Source organism: Electrophorus electricus, chromosome 3, assembly GCF_013358815.1.
Source record: "Electrophorus electricus isolate fEleEle1 chromosome 3, fEleEle1.pri, whole genome shotgun sequence".
Classification (NCBI taxonomy): domain Eukaryota; kingdom Metazoa; phylum Chordata; class Actinopteri; order Gymnotiformes; family Gymnotidae; genus Electrophorus; species Electrophorus electricus.
Genome location: NC_049537.1, coordinates 8,805,055 through 8,830,919, shown reverse-complemented (window position 1 = coordinate 8,830,919; position 25,865 = coordinate 8,805,055). Strand labels below are relative to the sequence as shown.

The 25,865-nt window shown below is 38.6% G+C and overlaps 3 protein-coding genes across 4 annotated transcripts; 1 reads left to right on the top strand and 2 right to left on the bottom strand.

Moving 5' to 3' along the window:
• Positions 1 to 534: 534 nt before the first annotated feature.
• On the bottom strand, positions 535 to 6,136 carry gata2b (GATA binding protein 2b). The gene is made up of 5 exons (XM_027007863.2): positions 5,887 to 6,136; positions 4,646 to 5,188; positions 3,704 to 3,849; positions 1,555 to 1,680; positions 535 to 1,204 (listed from the first exon to the last, which is right to left on the bottom strand). The coding sequence occupies exons 1-5, from the start codon at positions 6,134 to 6,136 to the stop codon at positions 962 to 964; spliced, it is 1,308 nt and encodes a 435-aa protein (XP_026863664.2). The 3' UTR covers positions 535 to 961.
• An 8,942-nt stretch (positions 6,137 to 15,078) lies between these two features.
• si:ch211-157b11.8 (fibroleukin) lies at positions 15,079 to 18,025 on the bottom strand. Its single transcript, XM_027007799.2, has 6 exons — positions 17,789 to 18,025; positions 17,037 to 17,223; positions 16,373 to 16,471; positions 16,139 to 16,251; positions 15,670 to 15,932; positions 15,079 to 15,409 (listed from the first exon to the last, which is right to left on the bottom strand). The coding sequence occupies exons 1-6, from the start codon at positions 18,023 to 18,025 to the stop codon at positions 15,079 to 15,081; spliced, it is 1,230 nt and encodes a 409-aa protein (XP_026863600.2).
• Positions 18,026 to 19,671: 1,646 nt separating this feature from the next.
• LOC113576002 (ras-related protein rab7) lies at positions 19,672 to 23,850 on the top strand. 2 transcript variants are annotated; one of them, XM_027007885.2, is made up of 6 exons: positions 19,672 to 19,861; positions 20,222 to 20,275; positions 20,519 to 20,645; positions 20,955 to 21,173; positions 22,864 to 22,992; positions 23,122 to 23,850. In XM_027007885.2, exons 2-6 carry the CDS (start codon positions 20,223 to 20,225, stop codon positions 23,215 to 23,217), a joined length of 624 nt encoding a protein of 207 aa, XP_026863686.1. In that variant the 5' UTR covers positions 19,672 to 19,861; position 20,222; the 3' UTR covers positions 23,218 to 23,850. The 2 variants fall into 2 exon arrangements, with proteins under 2 accessions (XP_026863686.1, XP_026863687.1); XM_027007886.2 differs by having other exon boundaries at positions 19,672 to 19,942.
• The last annotated feature ends 2,015 nt before the right edge of the window (positions 23,851 to 25,865 follow it).

Genomic DNA, 25,865 nt, shown 5'->3' with positions numbered 1-25,865 from the left:
GAAATCTTATTATATCATTCTGTAATCTGGAAAGTACCTCTTTAGGAGGATGACTATGCAAGTTTAGTTAGATAACATTTTTTATAACATTTCTTAAGTATAATCCAGTGCTTGAAGTGCTGGTATTTTTGCTTAAGATAATTGAAGGAGTCTACAGTCAGATAACTGGAAATTATTAATGAAGAAAAGGTATCTGAGAGGAATGGGAAATGGAGCAGCATAAGAAAGAACTGGGTAACAGGAGACTTAGGTATGTTAAACATTCACAGTTCCATCAGATATACATACACTGCGACATCTTTGTCTTAAATTACAGAGCTCCAGTAAAGTGTGTAAAGATTCTAAAACAATACTAATACAAATGTGACAAGAATACAATTCAACCTATGTGATTGTTCTACAGCATTATTAGACTAACTGTAAAGCTTCACTGTCTCTACATTAACCAGTCATTGCCATTGCATCCATTACTGAAATGGCTAATCATTTTGGAATGATTTGAAAACACCACACCTTTAGGGCTGCTATTTTAGAAACAATGTAGCATTCTGGATTTATTGCATTAATGTACTCTGTGAAACTGCCTATATAACAGGATTCAGGGGTACACTTCCCAGCATTTCATCTGTACAGTAGCCCAGCTTTAATTTGTAAGAGTTGGCTTGTGTGCCAAAAGAACAGATAGCTGGTTAGTTAACAGATTTAAAGGAAAAAAATACAAAACAAATACAAATTACAAAATTCCCAGTGAAGGCACAGTAAAAGCCTTAGAATCTCTTAACCTAGAATAATACACTGCAGTTCTCTACATAAAGTGCAAATTATTATGCATACTGTATTGTTATAATAAAGTAAAAATGTTTGAAACTTAGAACTGAAGTCATAATTGTGTACAAATCCATTTCATTCTAAAACTAAAGAACTTTGAAAATGTGTCTTTGTGTAATATGACCTCTATTGCTCAGCCAGTGGCAGTAACCATGCTAGTGTGGTGGTTATAGCTAAAGGCTGGGTGTAACTCTATGGGTGGAGTCATGTTGAAAGAGTGGGAGATATTGGTAATGTGGTTAAATGTGGATGGCTTGTCCTGCATGAAATTGGTCAGATGCTGAGAGCCCTCCCCTCTCCTTCTTTTGGATTTGCTGGATATTTTCCTGTTTCGAGTCTGAATACCTTCTTTCTTCATTGTGAGTGGCCGATTTATCTGATAAAAAATTAATAATCACACATATAGACAGAAATATTAAGTACACTTGTTCTGTGTATGTAATGGGGGGGGGGGGGGGGGGTAGCAGGAGTAGGGGGTGTTAATAAAGGAAATGTACACTGTATAATGTTTCTTCCCTGTACGTTTCTCAATAAAAATGACCACAAATGAAATATTAAATATCAACAGCAGATTTACAAACAATTCCAGCTCAGCTATTGCACTGTAAATTGAATGTGTCACTGTATCCAAATACATTTAGTCTCTCTCTTACCTTGTCTCTCAGTCTTTCTATAATAACTCTCTGATAGCAGGCATACAAAGAACACAACCCGTGTGATACTCACATTGTGTAGTTTGTAGTAGAGGCCACAGGCATTGCAGACAGGCTCACCATTGGCATTTCGTCTCCAAAGTGTGGTGGTTCCTGTCTGGCAGTTAGCACAGCAAGTACCTGCTCGTCTGGCTGCTGACTACAAACACACATCCATGTATGCACCCACACACACAAACAGAGGCATATACATTTAGATTAAAATACAAGTTTCTTGGAATACATATTTCGCTTATGCATGCTTTTGTTAGTGATTAGTGGAAGGATCAAAGTGATAGGCCTACTGCCATGTGTGTAACCCCATGATTTTATTCAGGATACCTATTTATATTTATATAACCAAAAAGCCTTAACGTCACACTTTGCCAACTTTCCCTATAAATCACATCCCGCCAAGACTCGGTGAACAGTTAGGCCTACTGCTAGACAGGTCTACATGAAATCATACCCACAAATGGGCGAACCTACAAAAGCCCCTCGATTTCTGCTTTTCGTCCAGCCCTTACGTTTCCCTTTTAAGCTTTTTTCTTTTACGTTCCCGTCCTGTAGCACAAAACTGCGTGCTAGAAGCACTGGTTGGCTTTTAAAAACTCGAGCGGATGCGCGTTCTCATGATCCGCTCTTCTCTATCGGTACCGAGCAGACATCCGGCTCCGGAAACAACTGGACCGACCCGTCTCTGCAGGAGAACCTCAAATATACGACTGCGGTAAAGCGGGTTGTATATTCATGTTGAACGTCTACATTTCTTACACGAAAACATCTTAAGTCATAATGACTATGACATGATCAGTGCCTATCCTGCAGAAAAGAAAAAAAAAAACATTTTGTTTTTAGACTAAAATGGAATCATGTAGTTTTTGTATTTTGTTTTTGATTGCTTTTTAACAAAAGTCTCGTTTATATTGAATACTCGTCGGAAAGGCTTCCGCACAACGTTTTTAGGACTTTGGTAAAAGTATGGAAACCGTTACCAGCCCTTAAAGCACGTGTTATTCTTGAGTTACTCAAACCACAGTTTAGACATCACGAGCTTCAGCTTGTGTGCAGGCGGCTGTAATACGCCTGAATTTGTGACTAATGCTCTGTGAACACAGCTAAAGAGCTTTGGTCATTGTTACATGCATGAAACACCTAGTGGTTTGGCTAAGAAATAACCGGAAAACAACAGCCCTGAAGGAATGCCAGGGTAAAGCTTTAATTTGATAAGGTTTTTGCACAGCAAAATCCACAGTGTTGAATTTATGTAAATCCAGCTAAAGAAAGCTAAGGATTGTAAGAGATCATTCAACGTTGAAGGTGTTAATTCACAACAGGCTAGTGTAGAGGTTATTTTGCCAGTACTGGAATGTGTTTTTATGGTGTATTCTCTAATTTCATGATGCTACTGCTATTTTAAGTCTTTGGAATGCAGCTTTTTGGTCTTAATGCTTTCATGACAAATGTTCCTGTTTCATGGATACTGATTTGACAGCCAAATGTATTCACAAGTTAGTTAGTCACATAAATCAACATTATATAACCCTATTTAACCATTTATTTTTAGATAGTATTCATTGGAAATGCTAAGAGGGCATAAATATGTATTTATTGTGCAATTACTATTTGTCATTATATGCAACCAATAAGTGTGTATTTAGTTAAAATTGCAAAGTATAACAGCACAACTGTAAATGTCGGTCTGATGGATCTCCTAGGGATGGTATCTGATATCTGATCATGTTTTCACTTATTGGTTCTAATTAACTACAGTTCATTACTTGCACTTTAAGCCTGTTTGCTTGTCCAAGGAAACTCTGTGATCCATATGGTCAGTAGACCCCCACCCCTTTCCCTCCCTGCCTCTCTCTTTTTCTATCTCTTTCTCCCTCCCCTCCCTATTTCCCCCTTCTTCTTTATTCTCATCAGACTCTTTAACCTACCTTCTGTGTGTGTAATTCAAGTAAACCCCAATTCAACCACCACAATGGCAATGAAAAGCACTACTCAATAAAGGGGTCTCACAGTTCTGCCTCTTTTCAAACCTTTGGCAAATTGTTCAAATAGTGCTACAAATTGTTCAAAGTATTTCTAGTCAATACAGAATATCTTAGTTTATATACCCTGTGTGTGTGTGTGTGTGTGTGTGTGTGTGTGTGTGTGTGTGTATATTTGTGACTTACCAGTCGACGTTTGGGTCTGATGAGTGGTCGGTTCTGGCCATTCATTTTATGGTAGAGTCCACATGCATTACATAAGTAATGGCCTGTACCATCTCGTCGCCACAAAGGAGTCGAGGTAGCCCCACAGTTCACACACTCACGTCCTTCTAACACACACACACACATTCACCCATACATATACAAATACACACACAAACACATTAATCCATACATAAACATATACACACACACACGCACACAAACACATTAATCCATACATATACAAACACACATACACACACACACACACACACACACACACACACACACACACACACACACATATAGTATGTATGAATTGTGAGCATGGCTCAACTTCCCATGGGTAATGCTTACAGCTGACTTAAGTTCCCTAAATTTAAAATATTTTGATGTGTTAAACTGAATAAACATTTTAGCTGCTCCAGCTCTTCTTTTTATACTATACATCAAAAACCCAATATATTGGTGGTGTTAAAAGTTGCTCGTTAGCTACTAAGACTAAAAGGCATGCGCTAGGTCACCAGGTGCGTGCTCACACTAATCCATCTCAGTCATCACCATAGATCATATATGGCACCGTTTATAGACGGTCGTGTGTGGATGGTATCCAGTTATATATTTGCAGCTAAAGCACTATACTAAACATACAACTGCTATTGCTTTTGGTAACTAACAAGCTATCAGTACAGATCCAAATTAATGACACTTTCCATAAAACGCATAAACATTTAAATGTGTGACGTAAAAATATCGGACGGATTTAAAGACATGACTTTTCATACTTTGACAAACTTTGAGACTAGTAATAGGGTATATCGGAAATATTTCAATTTATAATATTAATTGTAGCTAGTATGGAAACGGTCGATTCGGCTTCTATTTTTGCCGTCACAGTTTTATCTGCAAGTTTCTTCTACACACCAGAACAGGCGCGGCTTTTGCTTTTTGCTTTTGCAGTTAAGACGCCGGTGCCCCCACCGAGAAGACCGCCTGTGTGTAATGAGCGGCCTGTATACTCAGGAGCTCCTGGTAAGGCGTATGGTGAATATGAAGACAGTGATACGGCATGGTGCGTCAGATTGTTCCGGAGCGGGCCAGCGCTCTCCATCTTCATTCCGTCTACAAGAGACATCGGGTACTTCCTGGCTTCCCGCTCACTAACGCTTGGAGGATCCGGGGACACGTCCGTTGGCGGTGTGGGAGGAAGGCAGTAGAGCTGAGGGCTGCATCGCTGGGTTTGTGACAAGCAAGACACCGAACCCGAGCCAGGAGCATATGATCCGGGGTATACTGCTGAAATCCCACTTGACGCTGCAGGGTGTAAAACAGTCTTACTGAAGTGCCTTGCTGTCCATGTATTGTGGTGTTGGGACGCAGAAGAGGCCGATTTGCTGCTCTCCAGCCAAGGGAAAGCTTGGGTGTGGAGAAGGTGAGGTCGACACATGGATCCACCAGTCAATCCAGCTGTAAAAAAAAAAAAAAAAAAAGAATTACAGACGAACAGGTCTGTTTACTGGAACACAGTGAAACAATAAAGCCAAACAGGCTTATAAAATTACGTATTATATCTGTTAAAGATAACGTATTTAAAGGAGCAATATTAACATTAACGCAACGTTACATTTGTTTAGATGTTTAAATGTCACGAACAAAATAGTCTTTCATTATTAATTTTTTTAATCTATAAATTAACTTTAATTGATGGTTTATTTGGGTATGATCCAGCATCAACGAAGCCGTTACATGTGTCAGAAAGTCAAAAAAGATTGAATTAGGGTGAAGTTTTGAATATTAGGATGAAGTCCCCACTCGTGTACGGATGTTTTGATATCTTGAACTCATCTCGGAATCACGAAGAAAAGTTTACATAATTTTATACTATGCGACGTAAGTATAAAGCTTGTTTGGAAGATTGATAGATTGTTGCATATTGTAGCATTTTCTTGGTAGGGTCCGAGTTATAAAATCCCCAATACTAAATTAATACACATATTGTTGAAATCCTATAGTGTTCATGTGTGGTATGCAACGCTGGAGATGTTAATTCAACACAGGATTTCTTGCTGTGAGGATATTCTTTTACCTTGATCTAGTTTAAAACGAGTTTACTATACATGTTATTCATTGGGTGAGCAAAGTCGAGCTAGATCCTGGTTTCATACCTGGAGTTTGGCTGTAAGACATCCTTGCTCGAGTGTGAGGCGCGTGTGTGTGGTAATAGGGATTTCCTTGAGAGTCTATATGACTGAGAAATACATCCACATCCTCTGGCGACAGTAACGGTGCTGATGGCTCTATAAATCCAGAGCCCTGATTCCCCAAGCCAGCGTGAGATGTGACTGTGTCCTGCGTACCCAGCATGGCTGGATGATGAGCGTGCATCATCCATCGGGGCTCCGCCGAGAACTCCATCTATAGCTGCAGTATTATCCAGGTGAACTGGTCTCCGCGCTATTGTGTAAGGTGATTTGATACGTGTAAGAAAACCCTTGCGTAGTTTATCAACAGTATCCCGCCTATCTTTTATACAGCTTTTCGAATTGTCTTCATCCAAAGCATAAATCTAATGGAACACCTAGAAGAAAACAAAATAACGGATATTGTTATTTCAAGTATTTTACGCTGTACCCGCGTGTCTGTCGCGTGGCATGTCTTACCTCTTGGTGACTGGTCCTGTTTTAAGAGGATGATGCACGCGAGGGATTCCCTAGATGACAGACACTTCGTGCGCTCTTAAATCTCAAATCGGTAAATATTCCATATGTTCTCTAGAGCTGATTACTTACTCGAAATCTAAATTATTTTTATAAATAAAAGTACAACTTACCCACTTGCGCTTGTCTAACAGGGGAATCCGGTTTGTGTCTCCACGGCAGGGATGAGTGAGCGCATTTCTTCTTGTTCAAGTTTTAGTCCACTTTTTGTGTTTGAATCCTAACTAGACATTTGTCCAATGACCTGTCGGCCTAGAGGAAACAAAATTCTTATTTATGTGGCCAGGGGCGGGATCTTGTCCCCAACATTGAGGTCTAGCCAATTAGACTGCACTCTTTTTCACGTTTGACACATGAGACCAGGTTTTCACCGTAGGTAACTCTTCTCCTGACACAGTGCGTTACACCGCACACTTACGAGGAGGTCATTACTGGGTACTTAGTTTATTAACAGTCTGATTGTATGTATCTTAAAGGCTGGGTTAAGTGATACCATAATGCGTAAATTAGGACATGAAAGGTGTCATGAAGAACTGGAGGCGCTCAGTAAACAAAAATGATAAATGCTTTAATAATGCAATTAGTAATGCAGTCAAGTAGTTCAGCACTGAATTTTACTCTTTTTCTAATTTTGGGAGATAGTACTGTAATATAAAGTTAATCACTTAAAAAAGAACTTGCATTTCCCTAATATAAACCTGCAGAAATAGGTTTCATGTTATTAGTCATTTTGGTTTTTACTACATCTTCAAGATCTAGTCACATATATAATTTAATTCTTTCCAGCACAATCCACCATGAAGGAATGTATTATTCCAATAGGTGAAATTAGACATTTAAGGCGAAGAGCCCCTTTTCCCTCTGAGGTTAATCAGCTTGTTACCACTCATTGGTGGTGCAACTCCTTGCACAAAGACACATCTCTTAAGCATTAATAATTCACAGAATCAGCTTCTTTGTAGGCTGTATTATTTGTCTCTTGAGAGTGCTGTCATCATGCTGACTAATATTTCTTATCTTTTTTCTTATATGAAAGGGAGCGAGAGAGAGAGAGAGAGAGAGAGAGAGAGAGAGAGAGAGAGAGAGAGAGAGAGATGTTTCTTATGTTTCTGTGATGCAGGGCTATGTCATTGTGAATTTGAATAAAAACGGTGGCAACACAGCAACTTCTAATGAACAAATGACATCACATAAAGATTTAACTTATAGATCATAATTATTAATATTTGCTAAATAAATCTTTACTTTTGCATATCCCTTTCTGTGATAGTTCTATATGATACCAAAATGGATTCCCCAAAACATTAAATTGGAGAAGCATATAATTTCTTAAATAATATAAATAATACAATACCAACATATACAAGGTTATCTATATGAAGAATATCTTCTCATACCAAATCCATGAACCAGTCTGTTCTGAAAACCAATTGCATGTTCTCTGTCAGTATTCCAAATGTATGTTCCTTTTTTGGCCATCATTGTCTTAACCATTTCAGCAGCTAATAGGTCTTCAGGTTCCTTGTGGATCCCATTGGACATCCCTTTATTGTGAAATCTAAGTATTCCTTAATGGTTCTTTATAGAGCATCTATGAACTCAATACTTGGCTCCCTACAGAATATACAACCTCAGAATCATTATGGTTCTACTTAGAACTTGTTTGTCAAATCTTCACATTGCATGTAAAAGTATTTCGAGTATTTTTCTTTTTTTTCAGTTTTCTGCAGCTGGAGCTGAACAGTATAACTCATGCCTTCCTTATTGCCTTGCAGTCAAAAGTTCATTTCCTGCAGGGAGAGAGAAACAGGAAAGCAGTATTTATTGCATATTACAGTGACAGCCTGCCAGTCATGTTGTCCTTCTCCCCAGAAAACTAACTAGACATTCAACAGGTAAAATATTATGTAGTAAATATATATATATTTTTTGTCATAAGTGATTCTTCAGGTTGTGCCAAGAAACCCTAGAGAATCTTCTTAGGCAAAAGCTTTTTTATTTTTTAATGGTTGCACCATCACAGTCCCACCAGGAATGCTTGAACCCCTGAATCGTTTTACTGACAGTTGCACATCTTCAAATAATTCTTCTGTGAAAAATGACCAATTCCATATTCCTCTGCATAATGCAAGACTAGGAACACATTAGGCTCCTGAGTAGCTTACTTAGCTCGTTAAAGCACTCCTTCTCTGACTAGTGAGCATCAGAGCCACTATCCAGGATGAAACAGCCAAGATCCAGGAGTACACCAGGATGATGGCCCCAAGTGAAGTGCTTAGTGAGTACCTCAGACAGCAGAAACCCAAGGAGAATGGGAATGAGGAGGAGCAGGAACCATCATGGGAGGATGAACCCCTGCATTGTATGTACCACCGGCAAATCATGGAAGTGGCTGATATGGAGAAATCTTATCAATGGATTGAAAGACAGCGTAGAGGGACTAATTATGGCAGCACAGCAACAATCTCTGAATATGAGATCAATAGAGATTGGGATCTACAACACCAGGTAGGACCCCAGATTCAGGCAGTGCACAGATGCCCCTGAGACAGTCCAGCACATAACAGCAGGATGCCAAAACCCATGGAACACCAAAAGTGGCTGGCATAGTGTACATAGTGAAACATCTGTACCAAGTACAGGTTGTATGTTCCAAGGTCAAAGTGGGAAACACCCACAAAGGTGATGGAGAATGACCATGCTAAGATTCTGTGGGACTTCCCGATACAGACAGATAAAATGGTTATGGCTAACCAACCAAACATAGTAGTGGTGGGTAAACAACTGAAGAGGGCTGTAGTGATAGATGTAGCAATCCCAAGTGATAGCAACATCAGGAACAAGGAACATGAAAAGCTCAAAAAAATACCAAGAGCTGAGAGAAGAGCTAGAAAAGATGTGGAAGGTGAAGGCAACAGTGGTTTCAGTAGTAATTGGAACACTAGCAACTGTGACCCCAAAGTAGAAGAATGGCAGATCCAGCAGATCCCAGAAATATCACCTGAGATCTCCATCCAAGATTGCAGTCCAGGGAACAGCTGAACTGCACTATGCAGGACCCTCAAGCTCCCAGGCCTCAAGCTCCCAGGCCTCTGGTAGAGGACCCAAACTTGAAGGAAAAAGAGACCGCCCATGGTAGAGCTTCCCCAGTGGGGAATTGTTAGTTGGAGTACCAGCATTGTATGTGGCTGCGATTTGCTTGACTGTGCACTGCTTGCTCATCAGAATGATTCTTGACATCCTCAGACCACTTATGTCCATTAATTGTTTACATCCACGGGGTTCCCTTTCACTAGATGTTTTTCATTGATCACACCATTCTCAGTATACTCTCCACAGAGATGTCTAATAAAATCCTTCAAAGTTGGCAGTTTTTAAATATTGGCCCCAGGTACTCTATCACTGATGACCATGCCTCGGTCAAAGTAGCTCAGATCACTCAATTTTCCTCACATTCTTCCACAAAACAAATAGAGTCTTCCAGTAGTACATGTGAAAGAGAGAAGGCTGTGTAAAAATGTGTTCATAGGCCCCTATACAGCTATACATTACGCCAAAGCATTTATTGCATGTTTTCCCAAGGTTACAGGCAAAGCTTCCCTGCTACATTGGGATGGGAATTCATTTTCCCAAGGACCCAACCTATGGTACACAACATATCAAAACACAAAGGTTTACTTAGGCACTCAAAATTATGATTTAGTTTAGTTAAATTGTTTTAGTTAAATTATAAATTTTCTACAGCAGAGTTTACCAAGACAACTGTGTTGTATGTATGCGTGCTGTAAATCAGTGCAACTTGAATTGCGTTTGTTTATTGGCACACATATATGTATGTGGCTCTAGGTATATGTTCATGTGTGTGTCTGGGCATATGTGTGTGTGTGTGTGTGTGTGTGTGTGTGTGTGTGTGTATGCGTGCATGTGTATTTGTTTTTGTACCAATGTGGTAGGAATAACCCTTTCCCCCTCCTTTACCCATAGTGCCTTGCAGGCCTGGTTTTCACCACATCAGGATACAGGGTTGCTTACTGAATTCCGGTATGAAACGGAGCGCTGGTGCACCGCAACATGTGTGTTATACACACACATCCCTCTCCACACCTAGGGACACGTGCCCCTAACGGACACTAGCACACATGCACATACATAGAAAGTCAAAGTATATATAGATTACTATAATAACACACAAAGCTCATGATATTCTAAATTGTATGAGTCACACATACACACACACACACACGCACACACACACAAAGCTTTTGTATACATAATTATTTGTCATAATACATATAAACAAATACACAGCTTTTGACAGTAATGCCTTAACTGAGACACACATGCATGTACATGCACACACACACACACACACACACACACACACACACACACACACACACACACCTTTTGATCCAAGTGATACAAGCATGCCTTTATTTTGTATGAAAAATAGAAGAAGAGGGAGGAGTCAAAGACCAGGAGAGCAGGAATATTTGAGGGTGACACTGAGATTGAAGAAAATGTGATTGCACTGGGCCAGTCACTAGGGCTGCATCACTATCACTTCTAACCCAAAGCTGCCATCTCCTGGCCACAGTGAACGAGACAGCAACTTTGCACACTACTCAATCCCACCAAGGCTGCCTGATTCAGTTTCATGGCTCCAGATAGGCCTGGCTTGAAACTTCTCATGATCACCTTATGCAGTCACATGATGATAAGCACTAGCTCCTTTAAGCACCTTCAATATAAACTTACAATTCAAAGTTAACGTTTGAAATGGTGTAACCTCACACAGATTTCCTGGGTGCCTAGCATAGAACATGGCTCTGTGGAGCTGCGAATGTGTATGTGTATGTGTATGTGTGTCTGTAAATATGCCTCTGTCAGCTTCCGGGGGATGTGCTGGGTAACTGTTGCCCGCTTTGGGTTTCCGGAGTGGGCGCCTGCACACTGCCAGTCCCCCTCCACTTCTCCTGCTATCTTGCTCTCTCCATCACTCCTGCTATCTCACTGTCACACCAGTCAGGCACTCAGCCAGGACACTGTGGTGACAGTAGAGCAGGTTTCCGCCTCACAGCAAGCACCCGGCTACACAGAGGAAAGGGCAGTGGAGTGATGTGGAGAGAACTCAATGACAGGGCAGCACTGTTGGCTCTTCCTGTTGTTCAGCACCTGGGCTTGTTTGTCTGACTCACCTGAATGGTCAATGATGAACGTGTCATTTCCAACATTTAAATTCTGTTAGACGAAGAATACATTGCTTTTAAACTTTGTTTTGCTTTTTTGTTACTCCCTCTGTTTTGGCATAAAATGAAGGAATTATGATGTATGTCCCAGTAAACTATAACAAGTCAAACCATGTAGTTTAAGGAACAAGTTATACATTCAAAAGTTGAAAGATTATTGTTGTGTTTTTGATTTGTATCATTAATCTCTCCCCTTAACAAAATTTTCTTTGTAGTAAATTGTTGACTATAAACAGAACAAATTACACAAATTATATATATATATATATATATATATATATATATATATATATATATATATATATATATATCAATATATTAACAATAACAAATCACAGTGCACTTACACTGCTCACATAAAGTGTATAACAAAACAAATAACCCACATAATGTTAAAGGCTTAATATTACAAATACATTCAGGCTGGCAGGTAAATTAAATTGTTCTATTAGATTTTCTATACTCTATGTATTTGCCTAATTATAGAAATATAAACAAACAAAACACAGGTGAAGTGTTTCAGCACGTTTAACCTGTGACAATAAACTTGGTCTTTATTTGAAAATTACATTTGAGAATTTACCACTCTCCTAGCCAAGGCACCTTACAGGACGTAAGTCAGTGGATGGCACAATAATACAAGTAGATGTCAGTATATGTCAATATATAGCACAATATTGCAAGTACATGGAAGACTTAGAGCCAAAAGACTTAGCACTAGAGTTTCACCAAATGTTTTGGCACAACTGTACCTGCCACCTGCTAGATAAATAAACATCAATTCCTGAATTACATGGTGAAACATCTGTGGACCTCTCTTAACAGACTATTGGACAATTGACAGAGGAGGCTGTAGGACTGCAGTCAGATTATTTGTATGCTGTGTGTTTGTTTGTAATGACAAGGCATTGACTGAAGGTACTGACTGAAGAGGGTGTCTGGGATGAAGAATATTTTAAAATATTCTGCAGGAGTAGAAGTTGTAGTAGAGGCTGGGACTGTGTGGTGGAATTGTAAGGAGGGAAGAAAATGTGGGGAGCAGATTTCAGCATGGCAGTGATTCTCCTTGGTAATGTTAAAATTGCAGCCAAATATCAAGAAGAGCCAGAAGCTGCAGAAATAGTATATAATAAAGAGAGTTTAGGGCAAAAGCATCAGTAACAGAGGATGACCTATTTACTGATAGGAAAGAGAAAAGGAGGGTTGTAAAGAGAAGACTAGGCAGACTGGTGCACAGTGGCTTTCTATCTGTCTGTCTTCTAAAACTAAAACTTTGTTTTGGTTTATTTATTTTTTTTTTTTGTATTCCAAAAGTTTTTTTTATCACTTCTCAGCTGAGATATGAGATGAAATCCTTAAAAAGAGGTTACAAACTTCACAGAAATAACACTTTAGTAAATTGAGCTAATGTTAATTGACTTGACATATTTGAAGGTAACTCCCTAAGATTCATCATCATTACACAATGATTAATCCCCTAAGTGAAGATCATTCTTACTGAGGTGGAGGGACATGACAACATCATGACTGACTGGGTCATATAACAATTTGCATAAATAAAACACATGCAACTTACTATGATCACAATGTTTTTATTAACATAAAAAGAGCAGAAACAAAAACATTCTTTTATAGAAAAGTCAACATTTGGCAAACTGAAATATTATCTCAGTTTGTCTGAAATAAATATTCCTTTATGAGTATAGAAATTAAGACATAAGATAATAATGCAGTTTGCCTAATGTGGAAACATGAGATGAAGAGATGAGATTGAATATTTTTCATGCAATTTAAAAGACCTTATAATTCATTAAATGGTTCATATCCATATATATTATATTTATCTTTTATCTCATCTGCCAAATGTAGAACTTGAATTCATGTGAGAAAATGTCCTTTGAAGTGTGTGGGCCAAACAGCACATCTGTGCATGTGTATGTTAGTAAGTATTTGTGAAATATCATATCTGATTGACAGTCTGCAGATCAGTGAACTCAGTATTAACAGATGTTCAGTGGTTGTTGAACAGACTGGCATCTCATTGTGAATACAACTAAAATCGGTACACTAAAATCTACACACACACACACACACACACAAACAAACAATCTATTCTCCTCCGAGGATATCCTTTTAACTTTGGATGAAATGATTGCACTGCTGATGCCATATATAAATTTGTGCCTGATTATGTGATTATGTTTTACCTTGATCATGGCTGCGTCTCATACTCCTTCTGACTTCTGATGCAAGTACAGAAATAGTACCATTCTAGTACCGTGGCCACTGTGTTTGACACCTCTGTTTTTCCTTTACTCTCAAACCTGATACAAATCACCACATTTATCTACAGTTGCCATGTTTAGCACAGATATGATTAATGGACTTTCTTTAGTGCACTATCCCAAAGGATATCCTTTTAGAATGAAATAGGTTTTAGGAGTACAGAGTTATAGCAAAGTTTGTGTTTGTGTTAATACATGTCAACTCTCCTAAGTGTCTCTCAGCATAGTTTTAGGATGCTAGCCAGTCAGCTGGAAACAGATCAGAGCAGGTTTGTGGTTAGAACTTTTTCTGTGTTTGAGGCAATATTGGAGATTTGATCACCTGCTGTATATGTGCAACTGCACTGTAATAGTGATCTATAGTAAAAAGTAAAAGGTCTGGATTGTTATAGAGATTACAGAGAAACATGCTTGTGCTTAATTTCACATTTAAATCAGATAGATGTTAAGAGGTCACATAATACCTGTTAAAAGCATTTGAGGAGGAGTTACCTACATCCCTTAGTTCAAGAGCTCATTTTGGCTTAGCTCTTCTTCACAGGACTTTGGATGTCTTTTCTTCTATAAAACAGCATTTTCCAGCCCTGTCTTCTAGGGCTACACAATACCCACACAATACTCAATACACATTTCTGATCTGTTCCAATGCCTAAACCAAGCAATCAAGAAGGTGAATGCTTCAGCAGAGACAGAGAAGAAATGCCCCAGAGCACTAAGTTGGAAAGCCTTTTTGTATATAAACCACTGGTGTATGTATTTAAAGTAGGTGTTTTGTGTACAAATTATGTTATATGCTTGTGATAAACTCTTCACCTGAACCAAATACATGAAAGGCATAACTATGAGAAATAGGTACAGAGGACCCAGCACTCAAACTGTAGTTTGTTTAATTTTATTTTTACAGAAATATTTCCATAGAATTGGCTATAAGCACTTGTCAAAAATGGCAAACTTTACATTTTCAATGGAATAAAAAGAGCAAAAGTACCATTAGTTAAGGTCTGTCTATGTGTGTGTGTGTGTGTGTGTGTGTGTGTGTGTGTGTGTGTGTGTGTGTGTGACTTTGGCAATTAAAATATCACGTCTATATAATATAGGATATCATTTTATGACTGTTTTGGCCGTGTCTTCATCTCTACACTTTTAAATGAGTATCTCTTCCCAGTTCGAGAGTCAGTGAGGATATACCAGGTGCCCCAGTAGATGCCATCTGTGATGCCACTATAGCGGCCATGGTAGTAGCGCCCATTAAGATTGGCAGCCAGACAGGAGTCAAACCACCAGCCTGCACCATAGTACTGAGCACAGTTCCCTGCTGCGTAGCGGTCATGATCACGGTCATATGTACTGAAAGCTCTGCCATTATGGTTGTAACGTTTACTATAACTAAGGGCATTACCAGCATCTCCATGATAATCTTGTGCGGTCAGACGAAACCTGAGAGGTAAAATTAAAAACATAGCAGAAAAAGCATGTAATTGTGTGTTTGGCCATAGGTGATTATTTATAAATGAGTGATGAGTGAATGTGTTTGTGCATGATGTTTTGTGTTTTCATACAATGCACAAGGCTTTGTACAAAATATTGCATTTGTTTGGCTTTGTGTCTATCTCATCTGTATGTATGTGTGTGTGCGTGTGACGTGTGTGCATGTGTGTGTATGTGTACACATTGGCAGGTGTTTGAGGGAAATATACCTTTGGATTTCCCCTGCCACTTTGAAGGTGTTGTAGGTGGCATGTCGTGTCTGTTGGTGCCAGTCTTGGAGCGTGATGCAGAGTATGTGTGGTCTGTTGGCTGTGAGAGCGTGCAGAACTGCATTCCCTAGCCAGTGTTCCCTCTGCAGTGAACCAAAACCTTCCCGGTACTCCCGCCATGTCTGGTTAAAGTCCAGCTGTCCATCAAATCGCCGTTGAAACACAGTCCATCCTCCACCCATAGACAGCATGTCACACGCAGCCTAGAATGAGAAAAGGATAAGCAGACACACACATAATTATATGTGTGTGCATGAATCGTGTGTTTTTTACTAATAACATTCGATTATTGTACATAACACACATACTGGCCATATATCTGGACATTGTTTATAAGATCTCACATCCTTTGCTAGTTTTGAACATTGCACAAGAATTTGTTCTCTGTTACATATGGGTGTAGTTTTACCTCTAGTGCCGGTTGTTGGGGGTCTGGTTGTATGGTGTAAATCCCATTCTCTTTGATTCCTAACTGAAGAATCTCATAACAGTCCTGAGGATAAAGCCCTGAAGAGGGTGCCACTACCACAGTGGAGTAAAACATGCATACATTAGCACCCAATAAGAGTTATTGCACTTTGCACTTGGCTGTTTGTTTGTGTGTGTGTGTGTGTGTGTTTTGAATGGTAGAGAGAAACTATACCTGTTGGAGTTTTTTGTGTTGGTGTGGGAGCAGACAGTGTGATACTCTTTATCAAAAGCAACAAGTCTTTTTTTCCATTTCTACCAACAGCAGCACCTTCTGAGAGAGAGAGAACAAGCGAGAGAGACAGAGAGAGAAAGAGAGAAAGAGAGAGAGAGAGACAGAGAGACATAGAGAAAGAGAGAGACAGAAAGAGAGAGAGAGAGAGAGAGAGAGAGAGAGAGAGAGAGAGATGGGAATTATTCTTTGCCTGTTTGGTTTAGGTTAGGAAGGTTGTGACAAGGTTATATAAAGATTGCACAAAGGTTATTCACTTGAATAGAAACTATTTAAGTGTCAGTTTTTGGTGCAGACTCACATTCCTGAGACTACTGCCGACATCAGGTTCTATTTAATGTGTGTGTTTAGTGGTGGGTGGGTATGGGTTTGTGCATGTGGGTTTATGGCAGGGCTGATTAATTTGAAGGTGGTGAGAGAAAACGTGTGACACCTAAAGTAACTGTGCAGCTGGCAGTAATATTGATTGCCCAGTGGCCAGATGTTCATTGTTTAGCCTGATATTTAGAATGAGCATTTATGCATAATTCATGAGAGCAAAATTTATAAGAGCAAATTCTTCAAAAGAGTGGCCACTAGGACCAAATATACTGTGCATTACACTGACCTAGTCTTCGTGCCATATCTCTGAGCCTCTGAGTATGGCAGTGCAGGTCACATTCGGTCAGCACTGCTGTCAATAGAGCCAAAGTGGCTGCCAGTGAATTAGATTCATATCCTCGATTTCCCATTGCTGGATCATGTTGTTTCATACACTGCTGCAGATGCACCAAGCGCTCTGAAATGGCAGATGCCTGGAAGGCACACTCATAGGCAGAGGATGTAAACTAATGGGCTTTTGTTTAGTTGTATATAAGTAGTATATAAGCACAGGTTGTGTTAACTGTAATTTGTTATTGTACAAAATAGCACTTTCTCTCTTTCTTTTTTTTTCTCTCTCTCTCTCTCTCTCTCTCTCACACACACACACACACATGCACACACACACACACACACACACACACATGCACACACACACGTACGCACGCACACATGCACACACACACACACACACACAGAGTTTTAAAATACATCTATAATACATCATTCAAAATCATGCAATATTTCACACTGTATCTATTTATTTTAGTTTTTCAATGCTCTGAATATTATACAGCCAAAAAATAACTCCACAATACACTTTTTGTAATAAAGACCTGAAAAAGACCTTTATTTATCCAAAGGATATACTTGCAGGTGCTCACAGACATGCAAAAATATGAATACACAGCAGAACAAATAATGCATGCATTTAGATTCCTTCATAAGTAGCACATAGCCCCAGTTCACCCTCTCACACAAAAAACATACAGAACTAACCTGAGCATTTCTTTGACGGGCCTCCTGTGTTTTCCTGTACAGCATGTCCTGGGTGTGTGTGAGTTGTTCTTTTGGGGGAGATGCTGTTAAACTGCAGGCACCTACACATCTTCTGTTAGAGGGCCCAGCTACCAAACTATCCCTCTGACATAGCACACACACTGACATCATGCATACACCTAGCAAAAGTAAGTGCAGGATGCGCACCCACATGCACATGCTGCACATGCCACTCATGGGAAACACAGAGGTGTTTGGACCAATGACTGCAGTCAGCTGTCTTAAATACACCAAACTACCTTTCACCAGTCTTTTCCAACCTGCTGTCTCCTTTATTCTTCCACCTAGGGGTTTCCTTCTCAGCACTCCAGGGTCTCAATCGATCAGTCTTTGCTCTGTTCTGTCGTTTTTGTTTTGTCCTTTGTAGCTGTTTAGTCCTGACAATACTGTGTTGTGCCTCATCCCTTGTACCAGTTTCAGTGAGTCTTTTTAGGTCTTTATCTGATATGCTCCTTCTTTCACTCTTTAGCACTTTTTTGCACTATTCCTGTCTGCATCTCACTGCTTCTTGTGCTGTCTTTCTCTTTTTTTTAGGTCTTTTTTCTTTCCCTCTATCCCTCCCTCCTTCCCTCTCCCCCACCTCCTCTTTCTCTCTTTGAGGTTCTTTTGACTCAAATTCCTAGATAGCTCTGTTTCTTTGCTCTCTGACATGTACCAATACTCACTGCCTGAGCAAACATACACAAGTACCTACACACATGCCACCTGGTTGATTGCATAAATTAATTTCTACCCTTCTCCTAAGTTACACACACTCCCTCATTAACAAATCGAATGGAAACACACACACATGAAAACCATGACATTTCAGTATTTCCATACCTCCTTGTGTGTGTCCTCTCTTGTGATATGTGTGTATTGTTTCTGAACTTGCTATAGGTCATAAACAGTGCAAGGATCTTGTGTTTGTGGAATTCCTTAAAAAAAAAACCAACATATTTACACTTTCATTAACTGCCTCATCTACACACACATAAACACACATCTTCTGAATAGAGCGACCTCCACTCCACTCCAACCTTTGACATTTCTCTGTCTAGAAGAGGAAGGTAGTAGACCTCTCCATGTGTGGTTTAGAGAAGTGTGTTTGCTTTGTGCATGAGTGTGTTTGGGGGAGAGGTGGGAAAAAGGTCAGAGAGGAGACAATGATTACCTCTCTTTGAAGAAATTAAAACATTGTGAATTGTTATTAAATATTAAAGGAAATGATTGGTAAGTGTACTTGTGAAACAAATCATATTTCTACTCATGCAAGCCATTAACTCATGCAAGGCATAAATAAAATAAAAACTTAAACATCCTTAACTACTTGATAGAAGTGGTTTTGACACTGATCATTCACTGTGAAAAGAATGAACTGGAATTGCATATTTTAAAAATTGTCAACGCAGGAGTTCGGCCCTACTGTACAGTTACTGTGTTACTTTTATTATTCAATAACTTGTCTTAAGACCCCTTTTAGTGTAGCTTTCAGCGTACAGATTTGCGTATAAAGTATTAAGGGTCAGTCTCGCGCTATGCACAAAGTAAATGACAGAAAGGAATAGAAAGACAAAAAAGGTCGTACGTGTACATCATGTGTTATGAAGGAACAGAATGAAACGTATTTCGTGAGCAGTCACATTTCTTCACGTTTATAGACCTGTTTGCTGGCTTTCGGAGATGACCGCGAGATTTCGCATATAGACCCATGTATGGAGGAGCTTGTCTTGCGACACGCCATGAAACTAACCAATGAGCGCCTGCTAGGGCAGAGTTTTAAACGGTTTAGACCCTCCCCAAAGCATGCGCAACAACGCAAACAGTTGTCACAGGATAGAGGAAGTGAGAGAAGGAAGGAAAAGCACAAGCGACAACGTAGGGAAGCTTTGCCTAACTATTAGAGTTATTTATAAGGACGAGGCAAGAACACAGCGTACCGCGTCTGTATTTTACCTAAGATATTAATATTGACAATCCAGTCTTTGTATATAGGTTGTTCTTGAAGAGAAGAAAGAAGAGGAGAAGTAACAGGTTAAGTTAATGCTGTTGCTGTTCGAATAAGAAACAAAATGGATGTAAATTGCCGTTTGTAACATTTCTGCCCGTAGTTTTGTAAGTAATGTTGGAGCTGAACTGGACCTTATGTTACGGAATACTAATTCATAATTACACTTACCCACCAACACAGGATTATGATCTTTATCTTTTTCTTCTCTCTCTCTCTCTCTCTCTCTCTCTCTCTCTCTCTCTCTCTCTCTCTCTCTCTCTCTCTCTGTGTGTGTGTGTGGGGGGGGGGTTCATCCCTATCAAAACACAGGAATCAATTTGCAATAAGATTTTGAACAGATTCTGCATTGTTTTGCATTTGTTTGTTGTGATTCCTCCACACAGTATGACATCTAGGAAGAAAGTTCTTCTTAAAGTCATCATCCTTGGAGATTCAGGGTAAGATAGTTTGTGTGTGTATGTGCATGAGAGAGAGAGAGAGAGAGAGATTTCTTTGCCATGCTCCAGTCTGACATGTTATCTGGCATCTATTGACCTGTCATAAAGAAAGCTGTACAAAAATCCAATAAGTACATTTGTTTAAAGACCAGATTTGCTGAAAGATTGACATATTACACCATTAATGTTGAAATTCAAGTTTCCTCTTTTTGTTATATTTCTTTCCCTCCTCTCTGTTTGTAGTGTTGGAAAGACATCTTTAATGAACCAATATGTTAACAAGAAATTCAGCAGTCAGTATAAAGCTACAATAGGAGCTGACTTTCTCACAAAGGAGGTGATGGTTGAGGATAGACTTGTTACTATGCAGGTAACCACATTGTGTCAGTGCTGAACTATCATGCAAGTCACAAATACTCTTTTCAAATGTATAAGAAATATGATCAAATATTGTCAACATGTCAACAAGTAATGAAATTTTGTGGAGATCCATCGGCTGTGAACGTGTTCTTCTTTTCTCTACCCCTCAGTAACCATATAAGCCATTTCCTACACCAGTGCTTTGCAATGGCATCTGTAGTCAGTTGTAAAATATAATTTTTGATTTTTTATTTTATATATTTTCTTTTTTTTCCATTTCTTTTTTTAAATTGTTTTATACTCTCCATGTTTCTGTCAGATTTGGGACACAGCAGGGCAAGAAAGGTTCCAGTCCCTGGGGGTGGCATTCTATCGCGGTGCTGACTGCTGTGTTCTGGTGTTTGATGTTACTGCTCCCACCACCTTTAAAACTCTGGACTCCTGGCGAGATGAGTTTCTGATTCAGGCTAGTCCCCGTGATCCAGACAGCTTCCCTTTTGTGGCACTTGGCAACAAGATTGACATGGAAAACAGGCAGGTGAGTGAAAGCCCTATGCAACCACAATAAGAAAGTGGAGGTTTGAGACCATTTGTTGACTGATGCTAAAGGACTACAGCTGTATGCTAAATTATATTAAAGGTGGACTGTATTGGATATAAGTTCATACTAAATCTTGGTTCAGACATAGTATGCAGGCCTTGAATAATAAGACAGTTACATAAAGTGGTGGACTCATCCTACATTTATGACATAAGATCACTAAGAGGGCAATTATGATTAACAATGATTAAGCACTGATGACATTTGGCTTCATAATGCCATCTAGACAACTAGGTTGGCTAATGTGGACCCTGGTTGGCTATGTTTGCAAGATGGTAAATTCATTCTTGGATCATTCTCAGCCTTTTCAAATCAGTGTGATGTGAGTATATTATTGCTTATGTCATAGACACCATGGCTTATATCATAGACACCAAAGTTGATAAGATTGTTAAGAAAGAAAGAGTATTGATAAGAAAGTTTGGTCAATAACAGTGGTCTTGATTACTTTGAACCTATGTTGAGTAGCTAACTAACTAACATTAGTCTTTCCTTCTGTGCCTTAGAACAAGGGTAGAATAGAACAATTAATAGAAGAAGTCCTCATAAGTGCATGTATGAATGTCCTTGACAGAAATATTACAATGGTTAACCTTGCCAGTCCTGCCATTTCCTTGAGCTGGCAGTTGCACACTGTCTCTGCTAGAGTTAGACCTGAACGCCAAACTTCTAAATTGCGATTGATGTGCTTATTCAACCACACTTAATTTATGAGAAGTGCTGTGCAGAGGAGGATGGTGCAGTAAAAAATTATGCACAAGAAAAATGAACTGTTATTAACTAACAATAATATCAACTAGGTTATTTGTTTTATATCATCAGTTACATTCAAAATTGTGGAGAGCATACATTGCTGTTCAGCTTCTATTTAGTGTGTTGCACAAGTCTTACTTGCTAGACAAGTTGGGGCCCTGTCCTGTTATTGATTCACTTGACCATATTGGTAAAGACAAGCAATTAAGCAACAACAAAGCATTTCACAATATCAAAAAATAAGAGTTAACAAAGAACATAAACATACAAACTCTGGAGAAAAATGGCAAGATTTGAGGTTGCATACACACATTTCATTTCCTCCCCAAAGTGCCGCAAGGAAAGAGTCTTTGATAGGAAATGTTACTTATGTATAAGCAACTTCACCCATATCTTGCTCTGACATTTTTGTCCTTTATGTGCATGTAATTTTGAATTGGTGTGTGGGCATGTATGTATGGCAGTTAAATAATTATATTATTCTTCTTCACATAGTGCCTTTCTCAGACACACACACACACGTGTGTGTGTGTGTGTGTATGTGTGTATATATATATATATATATATATATATATATATATATATATATATATATATATATATATATATATATATACATAAAATATATACATACATACACAGTACAAGTGTATATATATGTAGTGTATGTATATATACACTTGTACTGTCACATAGGTCACATTCATACAGGAAAATTTAGAATATCTAATCAGCCTAACCTCCATGTTTTTGGACTATGGGAGGAAACCCACACAGACACCTGGAAACTCCACCCAGATAGGGACTCAAACCCAAGACCATAGCACTGCAAGGCAAACGTGCTACTCACCAAGCCACTATATCTGTGTTTTAGGTGACAACAAAACGAGCTCAGGCCTGGTGTCAGAGTAAAAGCAACATGCCATACTTTGAGACCAGCGCAAAAGAGGCCATAAATGTTGAACAAGCATTTAAAACCATTGCAAGCAATGCCCTAAAAAAGGTTAGCAGAACACTGTCATTACATCACATTACATATGTACTTAGTTTTCCACGTATGCTTTTACAGTATGTTTAACTCATTCATGTATTCATATGGTTTAGAAACTTTTTATCATTTTCCTTCATTTAGGAAACAGAAGTAGAGTTGTATAATGAGTTTCCAGAGCCAATTAAGTTGGACAGAAGTGATAGATCCAACCCATCAGCAGAAAGCTGCAGTTGCTGAGACATGTTTACATAGACACTAACATGCACTGTTTAATGAAAACAGATTTGCACATGCAAATTTTTTTTTTAACACTTTCAACATTTACAACCATATACAGCCATACACACATCCACATACAACCCATACTACTTGATCATGTTATAAACTTTGTAACTAGTTTTCATGTCTGGAAAAAATTGGGAGTGTGTCCTAGCTTCACCAACCCTCTCATTATTTACTTTCTGTGCTGGGTTTTGTTTCTTTTTTTAATTTGCAAAGTTGATATCTTAATAATAAAAATAATGTAATAAAATATATACTGATTGGCTTGCCAGGTATGTGAAATATTTTATGTATTATTTTAGAGATTACTTTGTTGTTATGACATGTTGAGATATATCCCCTTTACTGTGTTACTTTGTTGTTTAGATTTGCTAAGATGTATTCACTTAATTGTGTTTAAGGGTGCACTCATAATTTTCTGAGGAAGTGGCAGTTAGGTCACAGAGTAGACAAGGATTAAAAATCTTCCTTTCAGGCTTACCTTCTTTTGTTGTAATCTAAATAAATAAATTTGTCTATTACTCATACTTGTACCTTTACAAGTAAATCTTCATAATAAAATAAATATTCATAATTTTCATAAGAAAATTGTAGTCTTTTATTTAATAATGTAGGCTATAGATTTTGTTTCTGGATTGTTCCTAGACACACTGATGAAATGACATTTCTTTGTCTTTTTATGAGTTTCTACTGACCCAGGAGACCATATGTTAATCATATTCATATCATCTTGATTAACGGAAGCCAAAATGTTTTTCTAAATAAGTGTAATTAAATTGTTATATGGACACACACTAATGCAACAATCTCTTTAAATTCTTATTGAATAATTGGATTGTGATTAAATCTAACCTTTAAATAAACTTTTAAAGGGAACTCTGCTTCCACCACTGCTGATATGGTTGCCTGCACCCTTTTGAAAAGAGTTCCAAAGTTTCTGAATAACCTCATAATTTAATAACCTCAGACAGATAGGTAGCAGCAAGTCTATGAAGAGCTATTAAAGTTAGAAGGATATTTAATATTTTATACTTAATCTGGCAGATAAAAGAGAACCAGTGTCACTGCTGAAGGACAGGTGTGATGTGTGCAGTATGCTTGGTAGATGTAAGAACTTAAGTTGCCGAGTTTTGGATGTACTGAAAATGGTTGATCAGTTCAGTGGGGAGACTATAAAAAGGAGTAACAGTAATGGATACATGAATTTATCAACATTGTAGCAAAATTATCATTGAGCATAGTGTGAAGCATACTATACTTGACTTGTAATCAGAAGGTTTCTGGTTCAAGCCCCACCACTGCCGAGTTGTCACTGTTGTGCCCCTGAGCAATGCCCTTATTTCTCAGTTGCTCAAGTTGCATTCAGTCATAATTGCAAGTTACTTTAGATAAACGTGTCAGCTAAGTGCTATAAATTAAAATGATTGTAATATTGCACAGATGACAAAATGCAGTTTTGGTGAATGATAAATCAAAGAGACCAAGGTTTTCATTAATTTGAGCTGACCTAATAAGAACACCATCAGAATCAACAGGGAGGTTTGAGAAAGCAGAAAGTAGTGATTTAGGCCCTAACTGTAAAACTTCAGTTAAGTTTAAAGTATTTTTGTGTAACCAGAGTTTTAGATCTCTGTTGGACCCCTGAGCAAGGCCCTTAACCTTCAATTGCTCAAGTTGTACTCATTCATAATTGTAAGTCGCTTTGGATAAAAGCATCAGATAATGTAAACATATAATCACATAGCCAATTATTATTAGGCTGTCGATAACTTATTATATATTAATAGTGGAGAAAAGAAAGTATATTGTGAAATAAAGCCTTAAATTGGAAGAAAATAAATGATGACGTAATGGTGTACGTTCAAGGGTGACCAACGTTCAAAAGATTAATTCAGTTAAAAACGGTAGCTAGGTTATTGAATATAGTCATCACAATGTTTAACGAAGTCAAATCACTCCTTGTAATCAATAATATGAGCCGCAACATCAATTTAATCATCTAGGAATTTTCGCGCTGCAGATTCGGCCGCTGTTCTGACGATTAACTCTGGATTATGTCCAATAAACCTGCTGCATAGCAGGACAGCTTCACATGGTATATTGCCGTAACAACTAGCCTACGATTTTTCTGTTTTTGGAACGGAACACCCTCAGTTTCCACGAACTCCCAGACAACAGGTCTGGGTTAGTTGCTAAACCCGCTTTCTGGAATAATCCGCAGAACCGAAAAAGAACGTTTGCCAGCACATAGCCACGCGAGGGCGTTTTATGTGCTAGTTTAGGGAAATTAAACAAAATATATCTCGGTGTTGTTTGGTAAACTTGTAAAACCCAGTACCGTTTGAGGTTATTTACACCTTAAATTGTAATCTTATCTGTAATATATAGTGTATCTGTGTCAAGGGTAATATATTTTCGCTCTGCAAGTAGGTGCCCCCACCCGACATCGCATTGTGTGCGACGGGTATGATATTTTGTTTGTCTGTATTTTACAGAGTTTCGTATGCACGTTAACATTTTTGTGCATTACTGGAGGCAACATCGGTTGCACTTCCCAAATAGATTATATAAGGTCGGTAACGAGGTTTAATTTGCGAGATAAC